Raw genomic sequence first — 24,454 nt, 5'->3', positions numbered from 1 at the left:
ACCCTCGCCATCGAAGCTTGCCCTCGCGCACCCTCACCCTCGCTGTCGAAGCTTCTCCTCGCCCTCGCACACCCTCGTTCTTTTCGTCGAAGCTTTTCCTCGCCCTCGCGCACCCTCATCCTCGCCATCGAAGCTTGTCCTCGCCCTCGCGCACCCTCGCCCTCGCGATAGGAGTTGTCCATTATCCTCGCTCGCCCTCGCCTTCGTGCTCAAAACTTTTCCTCGCCCTCGCGCACCCTCGCCCTCATATCATTGAAAGCGAGAGTAATTGAGGGTGAGGAGGCCTCGAGAGGGCCTCCTTCGTGAGGATCAGAGCATCAATTATTCAACCTATTTGTTGAATTATTTCCTTATCGTCAGTGGCGGATCCAGGGGGGGCGATCGGGACGATCGCTCCCCCCCCAGAAGAGGAAACTTCTTTATTTTATACATACAAATAAAACGCATCCCAGAGTTTGGAGCTCTTAAAAGTAGCTCTAAGTAGCAGTATTACAACCCACCACCCCCACCAGAAGTCCGTCCTGGATCCGCCCTTGCTTAACATACGTCCTAAAGAAAGGAAACTAAACATATCATCGTATAACTTACTGTGGAACACCTAAAATGGAACAACTGTTACAATGGAGAACTCGGTCCATAGTGACGTTTACATCATTTATCAACAGTATCCAATGTCTTTACTTCAAAATGTTCGTTGAACTACGATGCAAGCATAAGTATTCAGCCACACAAGGGCGGCTCTCATGAGGGTGAGGGTGAAATCAAGGTTTGATGAGTGGCGGTAAAGTGACTGCCGCGGACTATCTGTCAGAATTTGACAGTCAACACGTTGGCCATCCCTGATGTATGTAGCGTAACTGAGGAATTTGAACAAATTCAAAGGGAAAGATTTAAAGAGCTTAATTTTGAAACTCCGTCAGCAAACAAATAAAATACTTCAGAACACTATTGTTGAATTATCACTCGGAAATATATACCCACTCTAACCTATAACATGAATGACTTCATTGATTTGAATGTGAATCTAAGTTAATTGGTATTTTAAAATATAAACTGAAATGTGTCAATGTGCTTGTAAGGTTAATTTCGATGCTCAAATATTGTTAATATTCACCACTAATAGAGATACATTTGTCCTACCTTAACAATGTTAATTTTTTTTTTCAATAATTGCCATAAATATGAAACTTTGTCTTAAGAAACTACCCTAGGGGCCAATTTGTGCACTTTATCACTTTGGTCTTGGTTCATTTTTGGCAGCTATCATTGTTGGAAAGTTTATTTTCAGTAATTCCCACAATTATGAAATGGTATCTTTCAAACGTTGTCTCAAGGATTCCTTACACTACAAATACGTAAAGGCAAATGAAAAATGAAATCTTTAGTTTAAGATCCCACGATTATGCAAGCTAAATGCTAAAGGAGACAGAAATGAATGATGAAAGAAATAGTTGAATGAGAATGTGGTAGGAAACTGGAGAATCCCCAGAAAACCCACGAACACGATGCCCTCCACCACGAACTTACTTGGACGGAAATCGAATATGCGACCCTTCGAACAAAGGTAATTTCTCTATCGCTGAGCCACTGTTCCTCCCTAAATGGCATGCTCAGAGCTTAGCGCCTCCAGGGGCCTTGGAAAGATTATCGAGCCTAAAATGATTTAGCACTGACTTTTATAAATCCACCAACTCAACAATTAATAATGTCGTGCAAACTTTAATAGTGCAAACTTTAAGATTGTAGTAGTGAAAGAAAAGATGAAATCTTTAGTTTAGCGCTCCAGAGTTATGTAACTGCTAAAGGAGATGGATGAAATTGCAAGTGAATGATGATGAAAGAAATGGTGGAACGGGAAAGTGAGAGAACAAACCTTTATTTTCTTTAACACAAATAATTAAATGTGTAGGTTAATTGATTTCCAGAAATTTTATTATAATTAGCAATTAAAAACTGAAAGGGCGATCACAAACTTTTCTTGCCCAGGACCTCGGAACAATTTGTTACATGCTGCCATACATCATTAAAACAGGAGTAGAGTGACTGAATTATTTTGCTCTGTGGTTGAAAAGTAATAATGCAAAACAGACAATTATTGACTTGAAGAGATAGGATAGTTTAAAAATTCTGACTGGGGAATAAAATCTTCATTTTTACGTCCTACGATTATCGCAGTCTTGTAGCCAACCTGGAACGAGAGAGATTCAGCCCACTGAAGATTCTTTGCGAATATCATTTCAATGTGAATTTCGAACAAAGATCTAAGCTTACCTTCATGCTTACGTTACGTCAAACAACTAACATATAAGGTGGAAATTATTCAACTTTTTTCATAAGATGTAATCTAGCTGACTAATTAAAATTTTATAAGTTTTATATGTTACATGTTGATTGATTAAATGTTGCACCTGATAATATGTAGTCGTTACTGCTTGTTACATAGTATTAGCGTGTGTAATGGTTGTATGGGGGTCATTTCTTTTTATCACCGTCTCCTTTAGCCTAACCGGCATAACCATGGGACGTTAAACTTAAAAGATTTCATTTCATTTCATTTCAACAATACTTAGAATCACTCCACACTCCAGTTATCCCAAATAATCCTAAAACCTAGAATTATGTTGAATTCACTAAATTTAATTGTATATACAAAATTGTATATGTACAACCCTGAACTCGTATATCACACTGCAAAACAGTGCCGCAACTTTGACGTGGGAGACCCGGGTTCGATTCCTGGCGGGAGCTCATGTGGTTCGTATTCTACGTTAATCGGTAGGTTCACGTCTCATATAGTCTCACTGCTGAAGGGATATTTTAAAAAAATCAAATCAAATATTCCTTACTATTAGAAAGAAGAAAAGACATTTCAGGAACTGTCGATTTTTGTGCAATTACAGAATAAGTTGTGAAGAGTGTTTCTTCCAGACATGTTTTTTTTGGGGGGGTACTTCCCCCCGAAGCTCTGAGAGCTTCCCCCCTAAGGAGACCAAAATAATACGTCTATAATATAATAATGAATAGAATAGTATCTGCAGTACCGCCGCGGGATACTAAGTGTGCCCCCCCTCCCCCCCCCCCCCCCCCCCAGAGCATTGTTTCTGAAAGAAACACTGCTTATGAAGGACTTCTTTTTTGCGAAATGTTATCTCAATGAGTTCCAAAGCGGCTGACTAACATATGGAGCCCTTGTAAGAATAAATGAATATGAAAGTACACTCGGATAGGTTAATTTTTGAGCCATTTTTCGTGGCAATTAAAACGCAACTCTTGTAGCTTTCTTAACTGCACGGGAAGACAACTAATACGTACTCACGGAACGGCAAATATTTTATGGCACCATTTTCATTCTATGAACCTTAATACATACAAAAACTTTATATTTCCAAATGAAACTATATAGCGACATTAATGGGTCATTTCAAAAGAGTGGGGGGTAACTGTCCCCCTTTCCCCCCCTAATAGCCGCCCATGGTATGATGTGTGGCACATTTGTGCGAAATTAATAATAATATGATTAAACTCTTTACCCACAACAAAATCCTGCTCGTTTTGCTGAAGTGGCTTTTCCTAAGTTTTATATGTTTCATATATCCTACAGTTTTTTTCAGGCCTTTTTTTAATTTGTCCAAATTTATATTTCTCCTTTTACCACACAATCGTTCAATACTTGCACTATAATATTTACAATCAGTATATCATCCTGTAACGTATTTTATTCCTAATAAAAATCATTGAACAACACAACATACAAACCCTATCTCACTGGCTTCCACGCGAACTTTTGGTGCATGGGGTCCTGCGGACAATTCCGAGTGGGAGAACATTGAACGACAGTGGATCGAATTCCGCGTTAAACCTATAGGTAAACTTCTCATATAGCCTCGCCGACGAAAGAGGACGCTAAACGGCAATCAGTCAACAGTTGCAAATTTCGGCTGCATAAACAACCTATGTTTTGTGGAACTTATTAAATTTATTTTGTTAAAGCAGCTCTTTTAACAAAATTTCAGTATTAACGTGTCAGATATTTCTATTTAAGGACAAGAAAAAACATATTATTTATTTTGTAACTAAATGATAGCTTTACCCACGTAGATTATAAAAGCAGAAACAATGAAAATCGATACAATAGTGACTGACATTATTTTAACAAATATCGATTCAGATAATAGTTTGGGCTGTCACAAAACTATGAAAAGTTAAAAATTCCGATTAATTGTAACAACTTCATCAGTGGTGGACATTGGAGGAGGATGTATGCTATTAATCAGCCCATTTCATGGGCATCCAAACTCACGAGCCCAACGCTCGCTAGCTCGGCATTCGCGCTCGACCGTTCTCGGGTTCAATAATTAAGCGCTACCCCGAGCGCCAATGAAATAGGTCAGCGCGAGTCCAACTGAGGGAAGTACCCCGAGCACGATTCCCAAAGGAATAAATGAGCGAGAGCCCAGTTGAAAAAAATGAGCCCGAGTCCGAGAGAGTTCAGAGCAAAATGGCCATCTATGAACCAAAGTCATTCCATCAAGTCTTTTTCCATCTGACCTACTGCATTCTGATGGTTCTCTCATTGATTGTGTTTGTTCAGATATCAGCGCTCTTGTCATTTACAGCTGAATGACGTGAGTGACTGTCTGTCTGTCTACCAACACTCTCTATAAACATGACAGTGTAGTAGACACTTCTTATCTAAAACGTCTCCAGCACAGGGAGGGCAACAATGAGGCACACTTACTTCTTAATGTAGCGCTATTTCTACCCGGAAACTTTCATGGGAAAAATCAAATATTATTCTTATTTGCATTATTATTTTTAATAATTATGTATGTACACACGAGAAATTGTCTACTGCGATTAATTGAAAGGAAAAATACGATTAATGTATAACCTTGCTATGACACTAACTTTTCATCTAGGGGACATGGCAGATGATATTTTAAATTTTGCCTCTCTCCAAAAGAGGTCAAACAGCAAATTCCAAAACAGTTGCTTTCAAGGAAGCTTGTCCTCCTCCCTCGCGTGCCCTCGTTCTCCTGAAGGAAGTTGTCTCTAGCCATCGTGCACCCTCGCTCCGGCAGTAACACTTGGCCTTCACCCTCGTTCACCCTCGCCCTCTTCGTCGAAACTTTTCCTCGCCCTCGCTCACCCTCACCCCCGCCATCGAAGTTCGTCCTCGCCCATCCTCACCCTCGCTGCCAAAACTTGTCCTCGCCCTCGCGCACCCTCACCCTCGACATCGAAAGCTGCCGAAACTTGTCCTCGCCCTCGCGCACCCTCGCCCTCTTCGTAGAAGCTTTTCCTCGCCCTCGCGCACCCTCACCCTCGCCATCGAAGCTTGTCCTCGCCCTTGCGCACCCTCGCCCTCGCTGCCGAAACTTGTCCTCGCCCTCGCGCACCCTCACCCTCTTCGTCGAAGCTTGTCCTCGCCCTCGCGTCACTGTGGGCGAGGGAACTTGAGGGTGAGGATGCCCTCGAGAGGGCCACCCTCGCGAGGGTGAACATCTCTGGTATAAACCTTCTAAATTACGAGATGTGCACTTATATCACATCCTTTATAGCCAGTTCCTGATATACACGTTCATTAAATTCTTCAAAAAAAAACCTTATTCTACACTTGCACATATCCATGCAGGTTTTTTACGCATGTTCGAGGTAAATTATTCGTCTTTTCGAACGCTTTCTTTAGTTTCCAAACTGATGAGGTTTCAAATAAGGAGTCAAGTTCCTGCTAATTTGTTTTAACCAGTGATTTCCAGCTCGCCGTAATATGACGTAGGAGCGGGATTTTATGATCAAAACCAGGAGGAAGAGAACAAGATGAGCAAAGAAGGGAGTAGGGAACGAGATAGTTGGAATGGAATAAAGCAAGTGTTGGTAATGTTCGATTAGTTATGAATATCTGTAAAACCATCAGTCAGTCCGTTTTAGTCTTCCACCACCGTCCTCTGTCAATGCTGTATTTGCTGCCGCCTTGTTCTCTGACGAGGAAGGTCCATAAACCGTGAGAGTTGAATTTTGACGCAAATTTGTGACAAGATTCAGTTCGAGTTGCTAAGTAACGTAGTAATAGTCACTCAATGCACAAATGCTTCGTTGAGCTGTTACACCGACGCCATCTTGAAATCCAGTAGGTAATGACCAAGAATACCCTTTGGCACAAAAATGAAAAGATTTTGATAGATCTGTCTTCAGTATTGTAAACCAAGGTAGAGCATCTATATGTAGGAATACTTCCAGTGCATGATCGCCATATTGAATCGCGGTCAAATATGATAAATGGCAAGGGTGTCATGTGGGGTATCAAATAGCACTGGAATTTACTCCTGAATCCATTTCCGCAACCAAACTTTACATATCTGTTTTCACTTCAGTCATATGTGCCGTTGCACCTAACTTGTATTATAACATTTAAATGTTATGCATAATCGCAACACACACAGACTCATATATATAGCATACTTTGAAATAGGTATAAAGTGCTGCACACAGTGCTGCTATTCCATTTTCACTACAGTAATTTCAATTTAATTAACGATTTCTCTTATTAGTCTCAAGATCTGATTGGTATAGTGGCTATTGTACTGCATTAACTACTGCATTAGTTAAAACCCTGCAAGTGCTCGCCCGACCGTGTTTCGTAACACAAGTCTAACTCACACAGTTTTTATATGTTCCTGTGGGTAAGAGAGCTCTTAACTCTGAAGTGAAAACAGATATGTAAAGTTTGGTTGCGGAAATGGATTCTGGAGTAAATTCCAGTGCTATTTGATACCCCACATGACACCCTTGCCATTTATCATATTTGACCGCGATTCAATATGGCGTCTTTCAAAATGACGATCATGCACTGGAAGTATTCCTACATATAGATGCTCGACCTTGGTTTACAATACTGAAGTCAGATCTATCAAAAGCTTTTTCATTTTTGTGCCAAAAGGGTATTCTTGGTCATTACCTACTGGATTTCAAGATGGCGTCGTTGTAACAGCTCAACGAAGCATTTGCGCATTGAGTGACTATTACTACGTTACTTAGCAACTCGAGCTGAATCATGTCACAAATTTTCATCAAAATTCAACTCTCACTGTTTATGGACCTTCCTCGTGAGTGGTTCACTGTGACGTCACAGGTATCCAATTGAAAATTACTAGTTTGACAGAAATCAAACTGTACTCCGTTCATCCTACAGGATTTAACAAGCAACTTCTGAAGGAAAAAAGAACTTAGTACCGGTATGTTACTTGGATTTGAGTAGTATGTTTACCAAAATGTGATGTAACAGGAATGAACTCCATACAAAAGTACGAAATTTGACTTACAAAGTGTTAGAAGAAAGAATTGAATTTTTCCTGGCGACGTGATTTTAGCAAGTATTCTCGGGTTATCAGCCAGATGAAGATATTGGCATCCGACGTTTCGGATGTAGACATTGCATTCATCTTCTCCGGTCTCTTCATCACAATCCCTGAAAATGAATGCAATGTCTGCATTCTAAACGCCGGATGTCAATATCTTCACCTAGCTGATAGCCCGAGAAAACTTGTTAAAAGATAATGTTTAGAGAAAGAAGAAAAACGGCACCTACTACGCATTGGATTTTTCAGATGTTTGAAACGTGTAATCACCATAAATTTTAGCACCATAAATTACATATCTGATTATTTTTGTATGTACTTCATTAAGTGAACGAATTTTACACTATTATAGAGATCTCTCGTTTCTGAGAATCACGTTATAAGTATTTCCCCGTATTCTTTAGCATACCTTACGTATTGCAGTCTATTTTCTTTGTTTTCATTGACGCACTTCTTAACTATGTGTTGATGCTTGTTTTTCTTTTCCTTAGAATACTGTGATTTTATCGTTTGGCATATTTTTTCAGATCCTCTCTTCTTGTGTTTTCACCTCCAGCAGTTTGGTAGCATGCATTTATGGCAGATATAAAATATATACGTTTAATGGTAACGTTATCTTTGAAAATACTTCGTAGTTTGGTCAAAAGTCAGCACACTTCTTAGTAAGCGATTTGCACCGGTTTTGGGACATTTTATTATTTTTATTTTTCTCTGATACAGGCTAATGAAAAGTTAGTTTTCTCTTAATAATGCACATTAGTTGGTAGAGATTATTCACTATTTTTTTATTACTTTATCCACTTTTTTTTAAGATCTCATACCAAATATGTTATTTTTGGCCTTGTAATGCATACGTGAATCCTTTTGTTTATTTAATTTTGGGTCTTTTAGTAGGTTTTTGACTCCGTATCCAAAATAAGTTTCAATGTATTATTGAAACGTCCATAACTTGTTTGTAAACATTTCGATTAAATCTCACTCGGATTTTCACTTTATAAATATTATATTGATATGTCGCTATGACGCAGTATTGGGGATGTTTAATCTTAGCGAAAGATAGCGCAACAAAACGTTTAAACGTTGCTAACCTAGTATTGGTAATTACCGTTATGATTGAATATACAGAGAATGAGTAAATCAAGGTTTTTAATATTGATAATAGGCTTTTAATGTACGTAATTGAATGACATGACGATATACATGATATGTTTAAGTACAGTTTCAAAATATAACCATGGATATAGTCCTCTCTCATATTTACCTGACTTTTATGACGAGTCTGTTCAGAACGTGGTGACAGTTCCCTCCTGGTCTTCTATGTTATATGGTGAAAACCTAACTTTTGTGAAATGCACTACTTGTCCACTCAGACGCAATAGAGTTCATGTTGTAGATGATTTACAATATCATGGTGTGAGCTCACTTCACTGACTTTTTTTGGGGGGGGGGGCGGTGGCTCAGTGGTAGAGCGTTCACCTCGGGTGCTTGGGGTCTCGGGTTCGATCCTAGCCCCCGCCAAGTGAACCTTGTGGTGGACAAACACCGTGTGCGTGGGTTTTCTCGGGGTTCTCCCGTTTCCTCCCACTTTCTTCATTCCACCATTTCATTCATTACTCATAATCACCGTCTCCTTTAGCCTAACCGGCATAAGCGTGGGACGTAAAACTCAAAGATTTCATTTCATTTTTTTTTTTTTTTTTTTGGAAGGGGGACGTACGTTTTATACTTCCAGAAGTAGCTGATATACCACAGTCTTCATGGCAAAGTACTACCGTAAACTGGGGTTACTTGGAAAATCTGAGACTACTTGGAAAACTGACATTTTTTGTGTTACAGGGTATAATAATGAGAACTATGACAGATACGTAGTTTTCTTCCAGACCAGTGAAAAGTAGGCACCTAAAAGAAACAATATGGATAAGTGCTGTGTCTTATTTATAGATTGGTCGAAAAGTTCTCAGAACTTTTTTTTAAGATTTTTTTTTAAATTTTCTGTAATTTTTCCCTGTTTCCGTAATGAAAAGTGATTTTTACCTGGCTGTGCTCAATATCATTGCTTTCAGAAGTTTCCTAATGAGACGAATTAGTTTTACATTTCCACTTCCTTTCTGTTACAATGTGTCCATTTTTTAAAATTTCCTTCCGTTTTTCTACTAAAAATGATAATACTAATCATGGGATAGACAACGATGACATTATTGAAGTTTTACCTGAACCTACCTACAACCGCAGAGAACAAGTTGTTTTTCCATATAACTTTGCAGCAAAGAATTTCAATATGTGCATTTTTGTCCTTGTCGTACTGTTACATTATTATTATAACAGTACCGTATATTTTTGCAAAGGGTAAATATATACCTGTGAAAAGGTACCAGATAATTTTGTAAACCAATCTAAGGCGATTACTGATCTGATACATAAATTTCATAAAATGATGTAGGGCATGTTTTAGTTTCTTAAAGAAGTCACCAAGAGCTTATGCGTGTATTGACATTTGCCAAACTTTCCCTTGCATTGTTTGAAAATCTACCGTTTATAAAGGCATATTGCAAAAACAGTTTTTCTTGTTGGTTTTGTAGGCCTTCAGGAAGACAAGCTTACCTGTAGTTAGTTTAGATTAGTTCAACAATTTATAGTGTTTAACTAAAAGGTCGTGCAAAAATAAGTATCTTTTTTATTTTTTATTTATTTAAAACAGCCTAGGAATGCATTATTATGAAAAACTTAAGCATGTTGCATATCAATCTTCTCAGGAAAGTGTGATCTTGCAAGTGGTTCTTTCCATTACTATTATGAAAAGACACATTTTCCAAGTAGTCCCAAAAGCGGGTCTACTTGGAAACAGCACATTTTGGCTGCTGGAGAGGGGGGGGGGGAGGCTTTAGTCTCAGTAAAATTTTATGATTGCAGGAAAAGAAACATGGACTAGGCTCTAGAAACATTACAAAAAGAAGAAAAAATAATTGCAATACATAACATGGGGTAGTATAAAAAAAAATTTCCAAGTAATCCCAGTTATGGTACCTTGAAAATGGCATAGTTCTCTGAAAATCGTCGTGTTGAGACAATTAGTCCATTCGCGTTATTTAATACGAAGTTAGTTGTTGCTTGCATAATGATGCATAGGCAGAATCACCTATACATGTGCTTACATGAATTATATATAATGTAATATAAATTCTTATGTGACATTCCCAGACTAAGAAAAATGCTTTCCATCTTGTCTTGATATGATGACAAGTGACAAAAGAAAACAAAATAATAAATGAAATTTACAACCGAAATGGAGATGAATAATCTAAAATTGAATTATTAAGTTTATTCCAATTCCTCCTCAATTTAAGACCATAAGAATGTTGGTAATGTTAGTTTAATTTTACACTTTGTAACGTAGAAGCCTTAAGGTAAGAGCTGTCTTTAGTTACATATAATATTAGGCACTCATACCATAGGAACGTATGCACGATATTACAGTGACCTTCAAATGAGGGTTTGCTTCAGGTTTAGAGAGATCTAAGAAGTTCGTATAATTTAAGTTGCTTAGATTCGGTTTCAGTAAAGTAATCTAATATCCAATTCCAAGTAGAACCTAAACAAAAGTGGATCAGATACAAACAGTACATAATAAATTTGAGAAGTACAGTGCGACTGTATATTTTGGAGTACAATTTAAATTAATTCCTTAACAATTAAAATTTTTAAAGTTTTCTGCTTTTCGGACAGAAAAAGAAGAAATTAATATGCATAGTACAGATACAAAATTCGTTATTTTTCTCTTGCAATACTACAGGAGGTTGCTTTATATCGAACCATTTTTGACGGATACTTACTGTAAAAGATACCGCGGTACCACCACCGCTCATGTTCTATTGGACTCCCAGCCTCGTGGACTACCACACGGCATCGCAATTTCCACTGTAGCAAGCTCCGGCCCAGGACACGCATAGGAATTCTATCCTCCAAGCTTTCCAGAGACCATCCATTATACGCGGGTGGCGATGTTGAAGTCGCTGTTTCAACAGGCCAAATGCGCAAAAATCCATTTGACTGACATCTAGGCTTTTCACAGGAATGTCTTCAAACGGAATGACACGAATTACTAATTCCTCTGCCATTTCCTGATGAATTTGGCAATGTTCTGGCGATATGACTCGAAGTCTTGTCCATATGGATTATCACCTCGTTCGCGTCGATTCCGTACAATTGTGGGATGTCTCCGATAGATAGGCGTCAAAATGGATTCTTGGAAATATCTTGCAATCACCTTGATGTTTTTGTCCGCCTTGCGTATCATAAACTTTCCCTGCACTCATGAACAAAGTTGCTGCGTCCCTTGCCGTCAATGTCACGGTATGTGATCGAATGTGACCAACAGCAGTCAGATGGACATATGATTCATCCATTGTGACAACTTTCTTCCATTTTGAACCCGCCAGGTACTTTCCATACAGTTTCCTGCAATTCGTTTTATGTTCGGCAGAGTGAAGCGGTAACAGGTGATATACACGGACCTTATGCACACATTTCAACCTGAGTCGCTTGTGGATTGTTTTGTTCATAATTGACGGTGCGAGGTGGAATGTGTGGGCCATATCACGTTGCGTCATGGGATTTTCTTGGCACGCCAATCGACGGAACCCCTTAGCACTACGGGTGTCATTTCGCTTGCAGCTCCCCTTCTGGCGGTTTTCGTGGGTGATTGTTTCGCAAGGGGAGCCTGTTGTATGTAACGGGCTACAATAGCATTCGCAGTCGTCACCCCTAGTGTTAACCCATTCTCCCCACACTGTTCCACAATGTGGCGTACGTATGAAAACTTAGCATGGAAAAAGTCCCTTAAGTTACCTTCCCAATACCGGTTGATTTTCGGCACCATTTAAAAAGTCACTACCAACACATACTCACCTACAAGGTCAGACACAGCACTGCTCTCGCCAGCAAACCCATAGTTCCAGCATGATACGCCAGGTGGCATCACCGAATCGAAAATGGTCTGATATACAGCAAGCAACCTTCTGTAACCTATACTATTATATAAAAAGAATAGAAGTGGATGACTCATCATCGCCTATATCTCACGAACCCTTTAAGTTGGGAAAATGAAACTGTTTATATACACTTCTCATTACAAATAAGTGGAAACACGTCCCATCGTTTTTGGAAATTCTGATTCTAGAGGAGAAGGGGGTATTTTTATATAAGTTATCCGCTACATTGAAAGCTACGTTGTCTGTTGTAATCGCATCATGGAAGATGGCTTACCCGTTTGAAATGGACTTTCAAACATAGTTAATATCTACGTCAAGCTTCGTTTCTGCCATGTCATTTCGACTAAAGGGCGTATCCTAATGATGATTGTGGAGTGCAAAATTTTTGCCAAAAATATAGAATCTTATGTTTTTTCTTAACTTCAGTTGAAATGCTTATCTCAAGGAAGGGAAGGGGAAGAGTGCAAATATTTTTCATAAATCTATTTTTCCCTTGCGAAGGACGGGCATATCTGCTAGTAAAATATAAAAGCGGATCGCACTTACAAGTTGAATATTTTACTCCAATTCCTTCAACAAACATCGAGGAAGACTTACTGGATAAAAAGCTTTCACCATTTCTTGAAATTCATCAAGCGTATATCAGATGCACAAGAGCATGTCAGGAATCTTTTATAGGAGTGCAAGATCCTTTTAAAAGATGGAAGTTACAATGATATCACAGCATCATGCCTTTCCACTCAATTGAAACAACTACACAAAAGTCGCACACAACTTTCCAAATCCAAATTGGAAGTCTGATTTCGAATTAGAATAAAAATGACTACCCTTGATAGCTGATTTGTTGTTACGGATAGTTTCATCGTCACCGCTGAAAGAGATTGCAGTGAGTAGAGTTGTTTCTTTTCAGTTCACGCAATTCATATTTTCATAGTCTCCATTAGATAATGGATAGAGAAAACACCACTTTAGTGGCTTTTCGATGTCCACCAAAGAAGATAACAGGATCATAGTGCGAATCCACATTCTTACATAGTGCGTTGTAGTGGTTGTTTTAGGAAATCTTATGAATGAGAAGTATTTGTGCGTTTCTCTCTTATGCCTGTTTAAATGAATTTTCTTTTTTCTTCCTTGTCGATCAGCGAAAGTTCTACGATTGATTATGCGACATAAGGACAGAAAATAAATAAAAATGTGTGCTTTTTATTTAAGTTGATTGTTCCTTCATGTGCATGTACCGAGTAGTGGTCAATATATCGCCCCTAGAAAGCAGAAAGGTGATAAGCGCCACTTTCCTTGATTTCCTTATGGATTCCGTATAACCTGGCAAGTACTCCTTATGTTCGTTTGGGGAATCCCTCGCACACATGTTGCGGAGGTTTGAAACCTACATGTTTCAATCGAGCAGGTATGACTTCGAGTGTCATGTTCTAAACCGCACTCTCTATGTTGCGTTGTTTTGTAATTACAGCCCTCTAAAGTTCATTGTCCCACGATTTCGGCACCTTTATATCGCCGAAATTATCCCTCACGGACCAAAGTTCCAAAGAACTTTTTTGGTGGTTTCGGTGTCTGGAATCAGCTCCCGAAGTTTGTTGAAATAGTCTAACACCCAATATATATATATATATATATATATAATATAAACTAGCAACCTTAACATCGACTACTAAGAAATTGGTCAGATGCTATATATATGGAGGGAGCATTGGACTTTATTCTTCAGACACTTGGACATTATGGAAGTTAGAGAATAAATACTTAGAGCTCCGAAGTGCGGCGTTGGAGGATAAAATGGATAGAAAGAATAACAAACGAAGATATTTTGAAACGGATAGGAGAGAAGAGGACACTTCTAGCCACCATCCTTCGTAGAAAGGCCAATTGGATTGGATACACCTTGCGAAGAAATTGTCTTCTTCGTGCCGCCATAGAAGGAAAGATGGAAGGAAAGCGAGGAATAGGAAGAAGAGCACAGCTGATCGAGGATTTGAAAAATTGAAGAAAATATTGGGAGTTAGAGGAGGAAGCTGAAGATCGAGAAACGGGGAAGAAACATTTCCAGTCCTAACATTAAAAGTAAGATAAAGGAAAAAGCCTCATTAGTCCCAGGACCTGTAAAAGGCAGAATTATTATTTTTTATTATTATTATTTTAGTACGTATAATACAGCATATATTGATGCTGCTAAAATTCGATGGGAAGAACGTTAAAAAAATGTTGTTCACAAGTTTATTTCAAAAATTTTTACAGAACAGTAAAGAAAGAAGGAATTCTGTAAATAATGTTAAACTAACATTTCCAAAATAGCCGTTTATTACTTTAATTTCGTAAACTGAACTTTCTGAAGCTCAGAATAAAATGTTTTCCGAACGAACATGTAAGCAAGATTTTATACCAAAACAGATTTTCTTGTCTTTCCCATGTTTTATAGTGAGTTTTCCTTGCCTACAGATGGAATTTAGTCAACCAGTATATATATACTAGCAGCGTTCACCCCGCTTCGCTGCGGTCACCCCGGAACGCAATAAACTTTGTTACTTAGATAATTTTTACTTTTTCGCTTTCAAGTGATATGATAAAAACCATAGAAGATTGCAGTAAATCTTAACATTATATCGCCTGTCATTTATGTTAACCCGCCCCGCTTCGCTGCGGTCATCCCGGTGCTGGCATATTGTAAAAGTGTCTGTAAAAATAAGCAAATCAATTAAAAAATTTTAAACAGAAGATTCAAGCTATTTTCCGCTGTATATCGCCTGTCATTTATGTTAACCCGCCGAGTGACACGGTCATGCGGGTTGCATATAAATACGTTTATTTTTACCTATGATGAACTAATAACAAAGGATTTGTACGTTATGGACACTTGAATGGTCAATTATCTCAAGACACTGGTAATTAAAAATTAAAGTGATATGATAAAAACCATCTAGGGTCCAAATCCTAATAACCCCCCAAAAATGAAAGAAATTGGTTCAGCCGTATTAGCGTGATGAGCGGACAAAATTTTGTACGTTCTCTTTTATATATATAGATATAAAAAAAAAATCATCGAAAGGTATGACTTCAGATACTTGGAAAGATGGTTAGGCAACCAAAACGACACTTGAGACATGTGAATTGCATAATTTACATTTGCTGTCATCACTGCAATGTCAGTTTTAAAAACAATCATAACACGAAGCAAGCCCCAGACGGAACATATGACTCACAAGTACTGGATGTAAACAAACAGACTTTCTTAATTGTAGAATGCACTGCAGCGTTTAAAAAGTGACATATAAACAAGGAAGAAAAATGTGAAGAAAAGCGATAATGTTACTTTTCTCAATTTGGCTTTTTATGGGAAAGAACATACTTTAAAAACACTATTTTTTTTTTAAATATATGTAATCCTAACTTATCCATAATAGATAATTTCTGTATATGACAACGTGAAGTACGTGCTGTAACTTCAAGTATCCAAACAGTGAACAGAGGACGACTGATATTAAGCAGCATTTAGGATACCATATTTCTGTAATTCACATCCATAGTTTCTTGCAACTACTGAACCCTAACGGCTTCTTTGAACAATTTCGTTGTGGTGTATACGCGAATTTAAATATTATAGTTATTTGTAACACCTTCGAATACAGTTATTGTTTTTCGGTGCCAATTCAAGTGCATAGCAATCATAATTGCATGTTTCGTTCACTAATCTGATTTAAAAATGATTTGATCACGTAAATAGATCACTGTAATCGGAACAGTGAGTAGGAACCACATTTTCAATAGATAATTAATTTGTAATCGGTAAAGTTACAAATTATGCATATTCTTCAGAGCGTACATTCATTTTCGGAAGTTTAGATGGCAAACAAAAGTAAACAAACCTTAAAGTAACCGTATCTTTTTAATACCCAAAACTATAATTTTCCAAACTCCATTGTAATGTTTATGGTTTTGCATATATTATAATTAACCTAACCATTGCAATGAAATAAACTTATTCTAACAAGAACAAAACTATAATAGTTTTTTCCAATTAAATGCACAAGTTAAAGAATATATCTTAATTGAAAGTTCGGATTCACTGCTTTTTATCATATTTTTATTTTCCTTAAATACCAACATCGAAACAGAAATCCAACTGCAAAGTTCACTCGTCTTACAACACCTAAATCCATGATTTGGATTTCTGTTTCCCGAATAAATCTGTTGGTACTTAGGTTACTTCCATCATATCAAAAGCAATTTTCTGATAATTCGATGTAGTATAATTCAAGGAACCTGTTACTCAGAAATATTTAAGTAAAATTAACAGTCAGTTTAGAGCAAACACTTTAGTAATTGATTATTTCACATATTACCATAGGAATATCAATAAAAATTACTATTAAATATCACGAAAAATCTAATAATTTTGTGCAGCATGAACGCATAATGAACAGGTTAACGAATTATAAAGGAATTTATAACTAGAATCGGAATTATTTCAATTCTAAAAGAATTGTAAATTAAACGAATAGAACAGTGTTTGCAATAAATTATAACAGTACCATTTTTCGAAACACACGAGCATAATTCAGTTATATGTTGCAATTAAGATTATTTGTGTTTGTGTGTATGTTTGTTTTTCTTTATTTTATTTACTAAACTGTTATTAATTTACTAATTATTGAAATTAGATACATACCAGGAGACCTGGTCTGCAAAATGTTCATCTAAAGCAGAGCTCACAGTTTATTTATTTGTTTTTACAGAAGAGTGCATACTCTTTACAGTTCTTTTCTTAAAAGAGCTCCTTCGTGACTAAGCTGTTACCGTACGCGCCTTTGGCGCGGGAGACCAAGGTTCAATTCCCGGCGGGAGCTCATGTGGTTCGGATTCCACGTTAATCAGTAGGCCCCGTCTCATATAGTCTCGCTGCTGAAAGAGACGTTAAACTCAACTCATCAACTCGTTCTTTTCTTAAAAGGTGATCCGTTCTATTTTTCGTTTCTTAGATCGGAATTAGTTCGTTACGTGCTTACAGAAGTACAGTATGAGTGAACACTTTCGCTAATGTTTCTTCAGACAGAGAGAACAAACAGAAAGAGCATCAATATGGCAGACAGTGTTACTACGTTGAAAGTGGAAATAGTTTAGTGGATTCGTCAGTAATAGAATACGGGAGTAGTAGTATCTAATAATTTCTTCTTTCCCTACTCTTTCTCAAGTTTCTTTCTGGTAAAACTCATAACTGTAAGCCAATATGGAGCCGAATCTCACTTTTAGTTGTTGCTCTTTTATTTCCCTTTTATCGTCCCTTCTCTGTCCGATAAAGCATCAGCAAGAGAATTTACTCAAAGTTTACTTTCTTTTAAGTGCCTATTTGGTAGTGTCTCTCCTTGTTTTCTGTAAGTAATTTGCATCCAATATCTACTACTTTCGGGTTCATGTGCTTCAACCTCGGAAATATATAGGATATTTCTAGACATGTGTATCAAAGAATTTTTTTTCTTTGATATTTCACTGAATAGTGCTCATTCTCGCTTTGGACCTAAATAAATAATAATAATAATAATAATACAATATGGTCTAAACAAATACTTATTACTAATCTGTGTTATATATGAAGAAAATGAAAGGAAAAACCTATTGCTTGTTAGAAATGACCTCTCATTTTCTGCTATTTTGTGATTGAGAAAGAACATAGTGTCGAACACTTTTTAATTCAGCAAAACTTCAGATTAAAGTATCGCAAATACTCATTGCTGTTTTAAAAGTACTGAAATATTTTTGTTCACTTTCCTTTTATCAAATAAACGAAATTCAAGGAACACGTTCTGTGCAACGCGATCTGCATTTAACACTGACCTAAAGTAGTTTTCTGTAGATACTTCAGTTTCCGATAAATCTATTATTGCACAGACACTTTTATGTTCTGTGATTTCTTTAATGTGAATTCCTTTTTCCAATGGGCAGTAGACACATGTTGGACTATAACCAAATTATGTAAAGTGAAAACTGAAATCTGTCTTTCTCATATGGGCTGTGGTGGCTCAATGGTAGAGCGTTCACCTCTGGTGCGTTGGGTCCTTGGTTCGATTTCAGATCGCGCCAAGTGGGCTTTGTGGGGGACAAACAAAGTGTTCGTTGCTTTCTCGGTTCTTCCGTTTCCTCCCACTTCATTCATTCCACATCCGAGTATCATCTTCATTATCACAGTCTCCTTTAGCCTACACAGCATAAACATGAGACGTAAAACTGAAAATTTTAATTTTATTTTTCTTATGCCTTTCGTGAACCTTGCAAGTAACCGAATGGTCAGCATTCCTGAATTTCATGTGCGTAGTTCTGGGTTTAATTTCCACTGAAAGCACACAGTGTTTTAGGATACTACTGTACATAGCTTAAGCGTGCAACGTAAAATTACGAAACAAGTAACATTGATTTTGAAATAGCAAGGTTTCTTAAGAAAAGGCTGGGAATATTAGATGGATTGGATTGTAACTAACGGATCAGAACATACAGGGTGTCCACAAAGTCCATGAACCGTTAGAATGAAACATAGCTTGTAAACTATATCAGATGAAGACATGTGGTTATTTGCAACGTGTTCCACAATTTTCAAAGTTTTATTCACAATTATAACACTTCCACTCCTGCCCCGTTAGTCTATATTCAATTTCCAGCCATACACGCTGCAGCGTATCAGCATCAATCTGTTGGATAACGTTGGTAATTCGCGTACGACGTGTGGTAATATCTGGAACAGGGGTTTTATAAACACGATCCTTGATATACCCCTAAAGGAAAAAGAAAATCCAAGGGTGTGGTATTAGGGGAGCGCGGTGGCCAGGAGATTGGTCCATCGCGGCCAATCCGTCTTCCAGGGAATTGTCTATCCAAAAGGTCTCTCACATCTAGAGACCAAAGAGGAGGCGCTTCATCGTACTGGAAGATTGTGTGGCTACAGTTCCAACACCTGAGGGAGTAGGTACTCATGAATCATGTCGTAGTAGATAGGCCCTGTAACCGTGTCCTCAGCAAAGAAAAATGGACCAATTACCCGATCGTGCATTAGAACACACCAGACGTTTAGTTTTGACCTAGATCGAACATGTTCACGAATTACGCAAGGATGTTCAGAACTCTATATCCGAATGTTATGCTGGTGAACATACCCAGACACGTGGAACATGGCTTCGTGTGAGAACATGACTAGTTGCAGGTACCGATTGTTTTCGTTGATTAACGCGAGAATGCGAGCAGCAAAATCAGTCCGCTGAAGGTCAGTTGGCTCCAAAGTATGCGTCATTTGCACTTTGTAAGGATGCAGCTGTAACCGCTTGGGGAGGACCTTATGAATTGTTAATCTCTGAACATGCAACTCGCGTGAAGCACGACGGACCGATTTCTGAGGGCTACGCTGAAATGCCGATTGCACGTTGTCTACCACTTCTTGAGCCACACCTGGTCGTCCACTCCGCGGAAAGTCAATTATGCTACCTGTCTCTAAAAACTTTGCAGCCCATCTAATTATAGATTGTTTTGATGGCAAATCTCGTCCATAATTCTGGCGGAATTGTCGCTGCACAGTTACTGGTGATTTACCAAACTGAGCATACCACCATACACGTTGTGCCTTCTCCTGTGCTGTCGTCATTGTCGCTCACAACATAATCTGCAAGTATACAAGAAACATGTCAACCATTAATTTCATTACAATGAGAATAATAAGTATACTACTCAACTATAACAACTTAATAAAATCCTGGAGAGTTGTAGAGCACATTGCAGCAAACAGCATGTCTTTATCTGCTATAGTTTACGAACTGTGTTTCGTTCTAATGGTTCCAGGACTTTGTAGACACGGTGTAGAACTTGACAGACACGAGTTCACTAGTTCTGTGTCCGAGTGCTTGTTCAAGTATATCATCGCTATCCAAAGTACTACCGGTAGTTCCTTAAATAATCAGTTTGGCCAAAATAAAAGGGAAGTCACACCTGTAGAAATTTTATCGCTTTAAACAAAGTGAAAGTTATCTAATGCACTAATTATTGTATGAAACTATTATTACGTTAGATAAGTTGGGGGCGCGGTGGCTCAGTGGTAGAGCGTTCACCTCTGGTGCTTGGGGTCCCGAGTTCAAACCCTGCTCCCGCCAAGTGAACTTTGTGGTGGACAAACACCGTGCTCGTGGGTTTTCTCGGGGTTCTCCCGTTTCCTCCCACTTTCTTCATTCCACCATTTCACTCATCTCTCATCATCACCGTCTCCTTTAGCCTAACCGGCATAACCGTGGGACGTAAAACTTAAAGATTTCATTTCATTTCATTTACGTTAGATAAGTTTTATTTCCTTAGTTGGAAGCGATAAGATCTTAATTCTTTTAATCGATATGACTTCCCTCACGGGCTCTCTCACAGAAGTAAAATCTGACCAATGCAAAGTAGAATGGCATGTAGACCAGATAACATAGGTGTCTGCCAAGTTTATAGTTCTGAATAGAAAATTTGAATCTGATGTAACATTGCTGTGTGTACCTAATTAAAAATGTAGAACTAAAAGTGAAAGGAGGAATATTACTGGTTGTTAGTGACTGTCCTCATTTTCTGAAATATGTATGACAAAGGGCCAACGTCCCACCCGCACTGGAAAACAGCGTCTCATGAGATGAGCAAAGTAAAGCACTGCCGGACCTGGGTTAGATGGGTAGCCGTTCGTACTCATCAGTTGGTTTTGGCATTGCGGCGTCCACCTAGTGTCGTGAGGACTATTGCGTTAGATGGGTAGCCGTTCGTACTCAGTTGGTTTTGGCATTGCGGCGTCCACCTAGTGTCGTGAGGACTATTGCGGAGCTACTTGAAGGAAGGAAGCAACTCCGGTCTAGAAAGCCAGCCGAGGGGAGCCGATGTGCTCACCACACACAATCCCCTAAAGTATGGATACTAGAAGTTAGATGCTAATGGCTGTTGCGCCAGAAGTTTAGCTTGAGTTTTTATGTAAGTTTTAGCGTTATATTGTAATGTATCTAATGAGGGCAATGATTATATATATATATATATATATATATATATATATATATATATATATATATATATATATATATATATATATATGTGTGTGTGTGTGTGTGTGTGTGTTGCAAGGTTTCACGTGCTGGCTGTAAATACACTTCAGACGGCAGCCACAAAGAATACTTGTCAACCATCGGCAAGTTAGGTAGATTCAAGCAATCAGCAACTTTTCTGGATGAAGGACACGGACACTGCAGAAGGCATCAATCTCTACCGATTGATTATCACGTCCACTCTCTAAGATGTCCGGTCATTGAGAGCCCCTTATCTGCCCCTCTGCAATAAGACGCCTGGTTATTGAAAGGTACAGTCACGAAAGAAAGTATTCTTCAGCTGACAGAATTTCTTTTCATTATAACTAAACAATAAATTAATCCATTAGAGTACCAATTTTGACAAGTTATCAAATTATAACTATTCTAAGGATAGCAACAAAAAGATCCAAATTAATTAATTTGTTTCCGAGTTATTGCAAAAGAAAATTTGTCAACTGTCAAATACTTTCTTTTCCGTGTGTACCTATCCTATACTCTCTAATACGCCTCGTCATTGAGAAGCACCTACCTACACCTCGGTTCCTATTGCCCTAAGACGCACGGTTATTGGCTCCTACAAGCAAAAAGGTGATGGGAAAGTCTAAACTCCCATGTACCATCTTTAAAGCTCTACCCTGAAAGATATTATTATTATTATTATTATTATTATTATTATTATTATTATTATTATTATTATTATTATTATTATTATTATTATTAGTCGAAATTGTAACACGGATTAGTAATAAGTATTTGTTTTAGTCAGAAATTTCTTTTGTTTAAATTCTGACCAAAATTAGAATGAGCAGCATTCATGTACAAATTCCCAGGTTGTTTTGTCAATATCTTTGTGACAGTTTGGGCCAATTTGAATAATTGTGACGTAGAAGAAAAATTAGATCTTGTAAGTAATTGATAAGTTTATTTTGAGTATTTTTCGAATTAAATCTTTTAGGAATGAAAGAGAAGTTAGGTTTACCATGGTACGAATCTACATTTGAGCTTACAAACTTCATGTGCAGTTTGTCACGTTTCTGAAAACCCGACCTTTTCGTTCTTGCAACGAAGTAGATCATGTTCCCAACAAGAAGAGTTTTAATTTCTTAATTTTCCGCTTGATGTTGAGGAAGGGGTGGAGATTATAGACTTAATTAACATCTAGTTAACCTCGCTGCTAAATTTCAAGACAGTGGTGGAAATAATTACCTTAAAATTGGAAGATGTTGAGCTAAGATTTTTTTTTTAATCCATGAAATTGCACCTATATAAACGAATGATGAAACTAAGACGTAATAGCACTACGGGAATTTATTAAGAAATGGATACAGTTCTTGAAGGGATACGAGGTAAACAATAAAATGAACTTCGGGGAGGGGACACGGTGGTTCAACTGCTGACCGCTTACCTCTGGTGCGTGGAAGATTCCTGCTTCAATCCCAGGCCAACTAAGTTGGTAGTGTATCCGTTTCCTCGAGGTCCTTTTGTGTGTTCTTATACTCTTTTTCCACGAATTCTTTTATAACCATTCACTTACATTAATCATCCGTCTCTTAGCCTAAATGGCATTTTTCGGTATTCTCGTCGTGTAAACCTAATCTAGATTTGAAAACTTAAATACAAATCGAGTGGTTTATAAAGTACCAGCAGAATACCCGTTCGTCGCACTGGGAGAATAAATTTCAGTTTGAACATAAAGGGCAATGAAGACCGAGTTTGGATTTAAACAGCATGAGAAGTGTTATTAGTAGTCTCAGCGACCCCGAAAACTGTGAATTCAAAACTAATGTCGGTCATTTTCGATTATTTTTATATATCTCCCACAAGTTGCGGGGCTGAATTTGGATTTAATCAGTATCGGAAGTGTCACTGTTCGTCTTAGCGATCCCGAAAACTATGGATTCGACACTAATATCAGTCATAATTTTTAAATATCTCCCCCTCCCCAAAGTTGTACCGTTAAAGTGAAATTAAAAACATCCTAGGCTCAAACTTCATCTGTATTGAAAATTTGATCGAGATCGGTCGGGTGGTACAAGAGTTACGAAGTAACAAACATAGGGATTGGAAACATTGGGTAAAACGTACCGGGAGGATGGAAAAGGACACAGAAAGAGACAAATCCCTATTTCGGAAATGCAGCAATCCCGAGCTATAGCCCACCGAAATTGCGATTGACTAATACAAACGAGCGAGAACAAGAGAACGAATTATCGGGGAAAGGTCGGGTCAAAGGAAATAGTGCATTATTTGACCTATAGATTCGATTTTTGTACAAATCGATGAAAAGCAGTGGCGGCGCAAGAAAAGAATCACATAAATGTACTGTATTACTATCGGAGCGTTGGGAAAAGGGCCAGAGAGAATTTACAATGATTCTAGGGAACATAAGAAAATAGGAGGCTATTTGCCGGCGTCACGAAAGCAGTATCAATTGTGGAAAAAAAAATGTGGGATCGCAAAGTCCGGATATCACCGAAGGTTGAGAGCGATCCTAGGAAGCAGGATCCTTGGATCAAGAAATATGTGCGGAATAAACGACAATGGAGTGACGTAAGAGGTCGGGTGCAACAATCGTACATTGCGTGTATGGCAATGAGGGATGACACATACTAATTCTAAACAATACCGAAAATTTTACTGGTAAAAAGAGAAAATGTACTTACATTCACAGCAGATGCTCAAAATGGCGTCCCCTGGTGTCCTGCTAATGATATCACAGGCAGCGTGGATTTGTGCAAGGAGGATTTCTTCGTTCTGTACAGGTGTGTCGTAGACGAGAGATTTTATATAACCCCACAAGAAGAAATAAATTGGGTTCAGATCAGGGGATCGTGCCGGTCAAGAAATATGACCTCTCCTTCTGATCCACCTATGCGGAAAGGAATAGTCAAGGCACTGATGAGTAGCTACTCCGAAGTGTGCGGAAGCCCCGTCATGCTGAAACCACATACGTTGACGAACATCAAGAGGTACTGGTGCAGTTAAGCGAGATGGTCCTATAAGCTTGTTACCGACGATGCCT

The 24,454-nt window shown here is 38.2% G+C and overlaps 1 protein-coding gene across 8 annotated transcripts in view; it reads left to right on the top strand.

Annotated features, from left to right (window-relative positions):
- Positions 1-24,454, top strand: part of RalGPS (Ral GEF with PH domain and SH3 binding motif) — a 385,336-nt gene that overhangs the window by 277,202 nt on the left and 83,680 nt on the right. For 2 of the 8 annotated variants that reach the window (XM_081744133.1, XM_081744132.1), the window contains exon 3: positions 7,886-7,964. The exons of the other annotated variants lie outside the window; for them this stretch is intronic. In XM_081744133.1, the coding sequence (XP_081600259.1) occupies positions 7,935-7,964 (30 nt within the window). In that variant the 5' untranslated portion in view covers positions 7,886-7,934. The remainder of the gene's footprint in view (positions 1-7,885; positions 7,965-24,454) is intronic. 8 annotated transcript variants of the gene reach the window in all.

The sequence above is a fragment of the Thermobia domestica genome, chromosome 17 (assembly GCF_964235325.1).
Source record: "Thermobia domestica chromosome 17, izTheDome1.hap1.1, whole genome shotgun sequence".
In the NCBI taxonomy this organism is placed as follows: domain Eukaryota; kingdom Metazoa; phylum Arthropoda; class Insecta; order Zygentoma; family Lepismatidae; genus Thermobia; species Thermobia domestica.
This window is presented reverse-complemented; position numbering and strand designations above follow the sequence as displayed.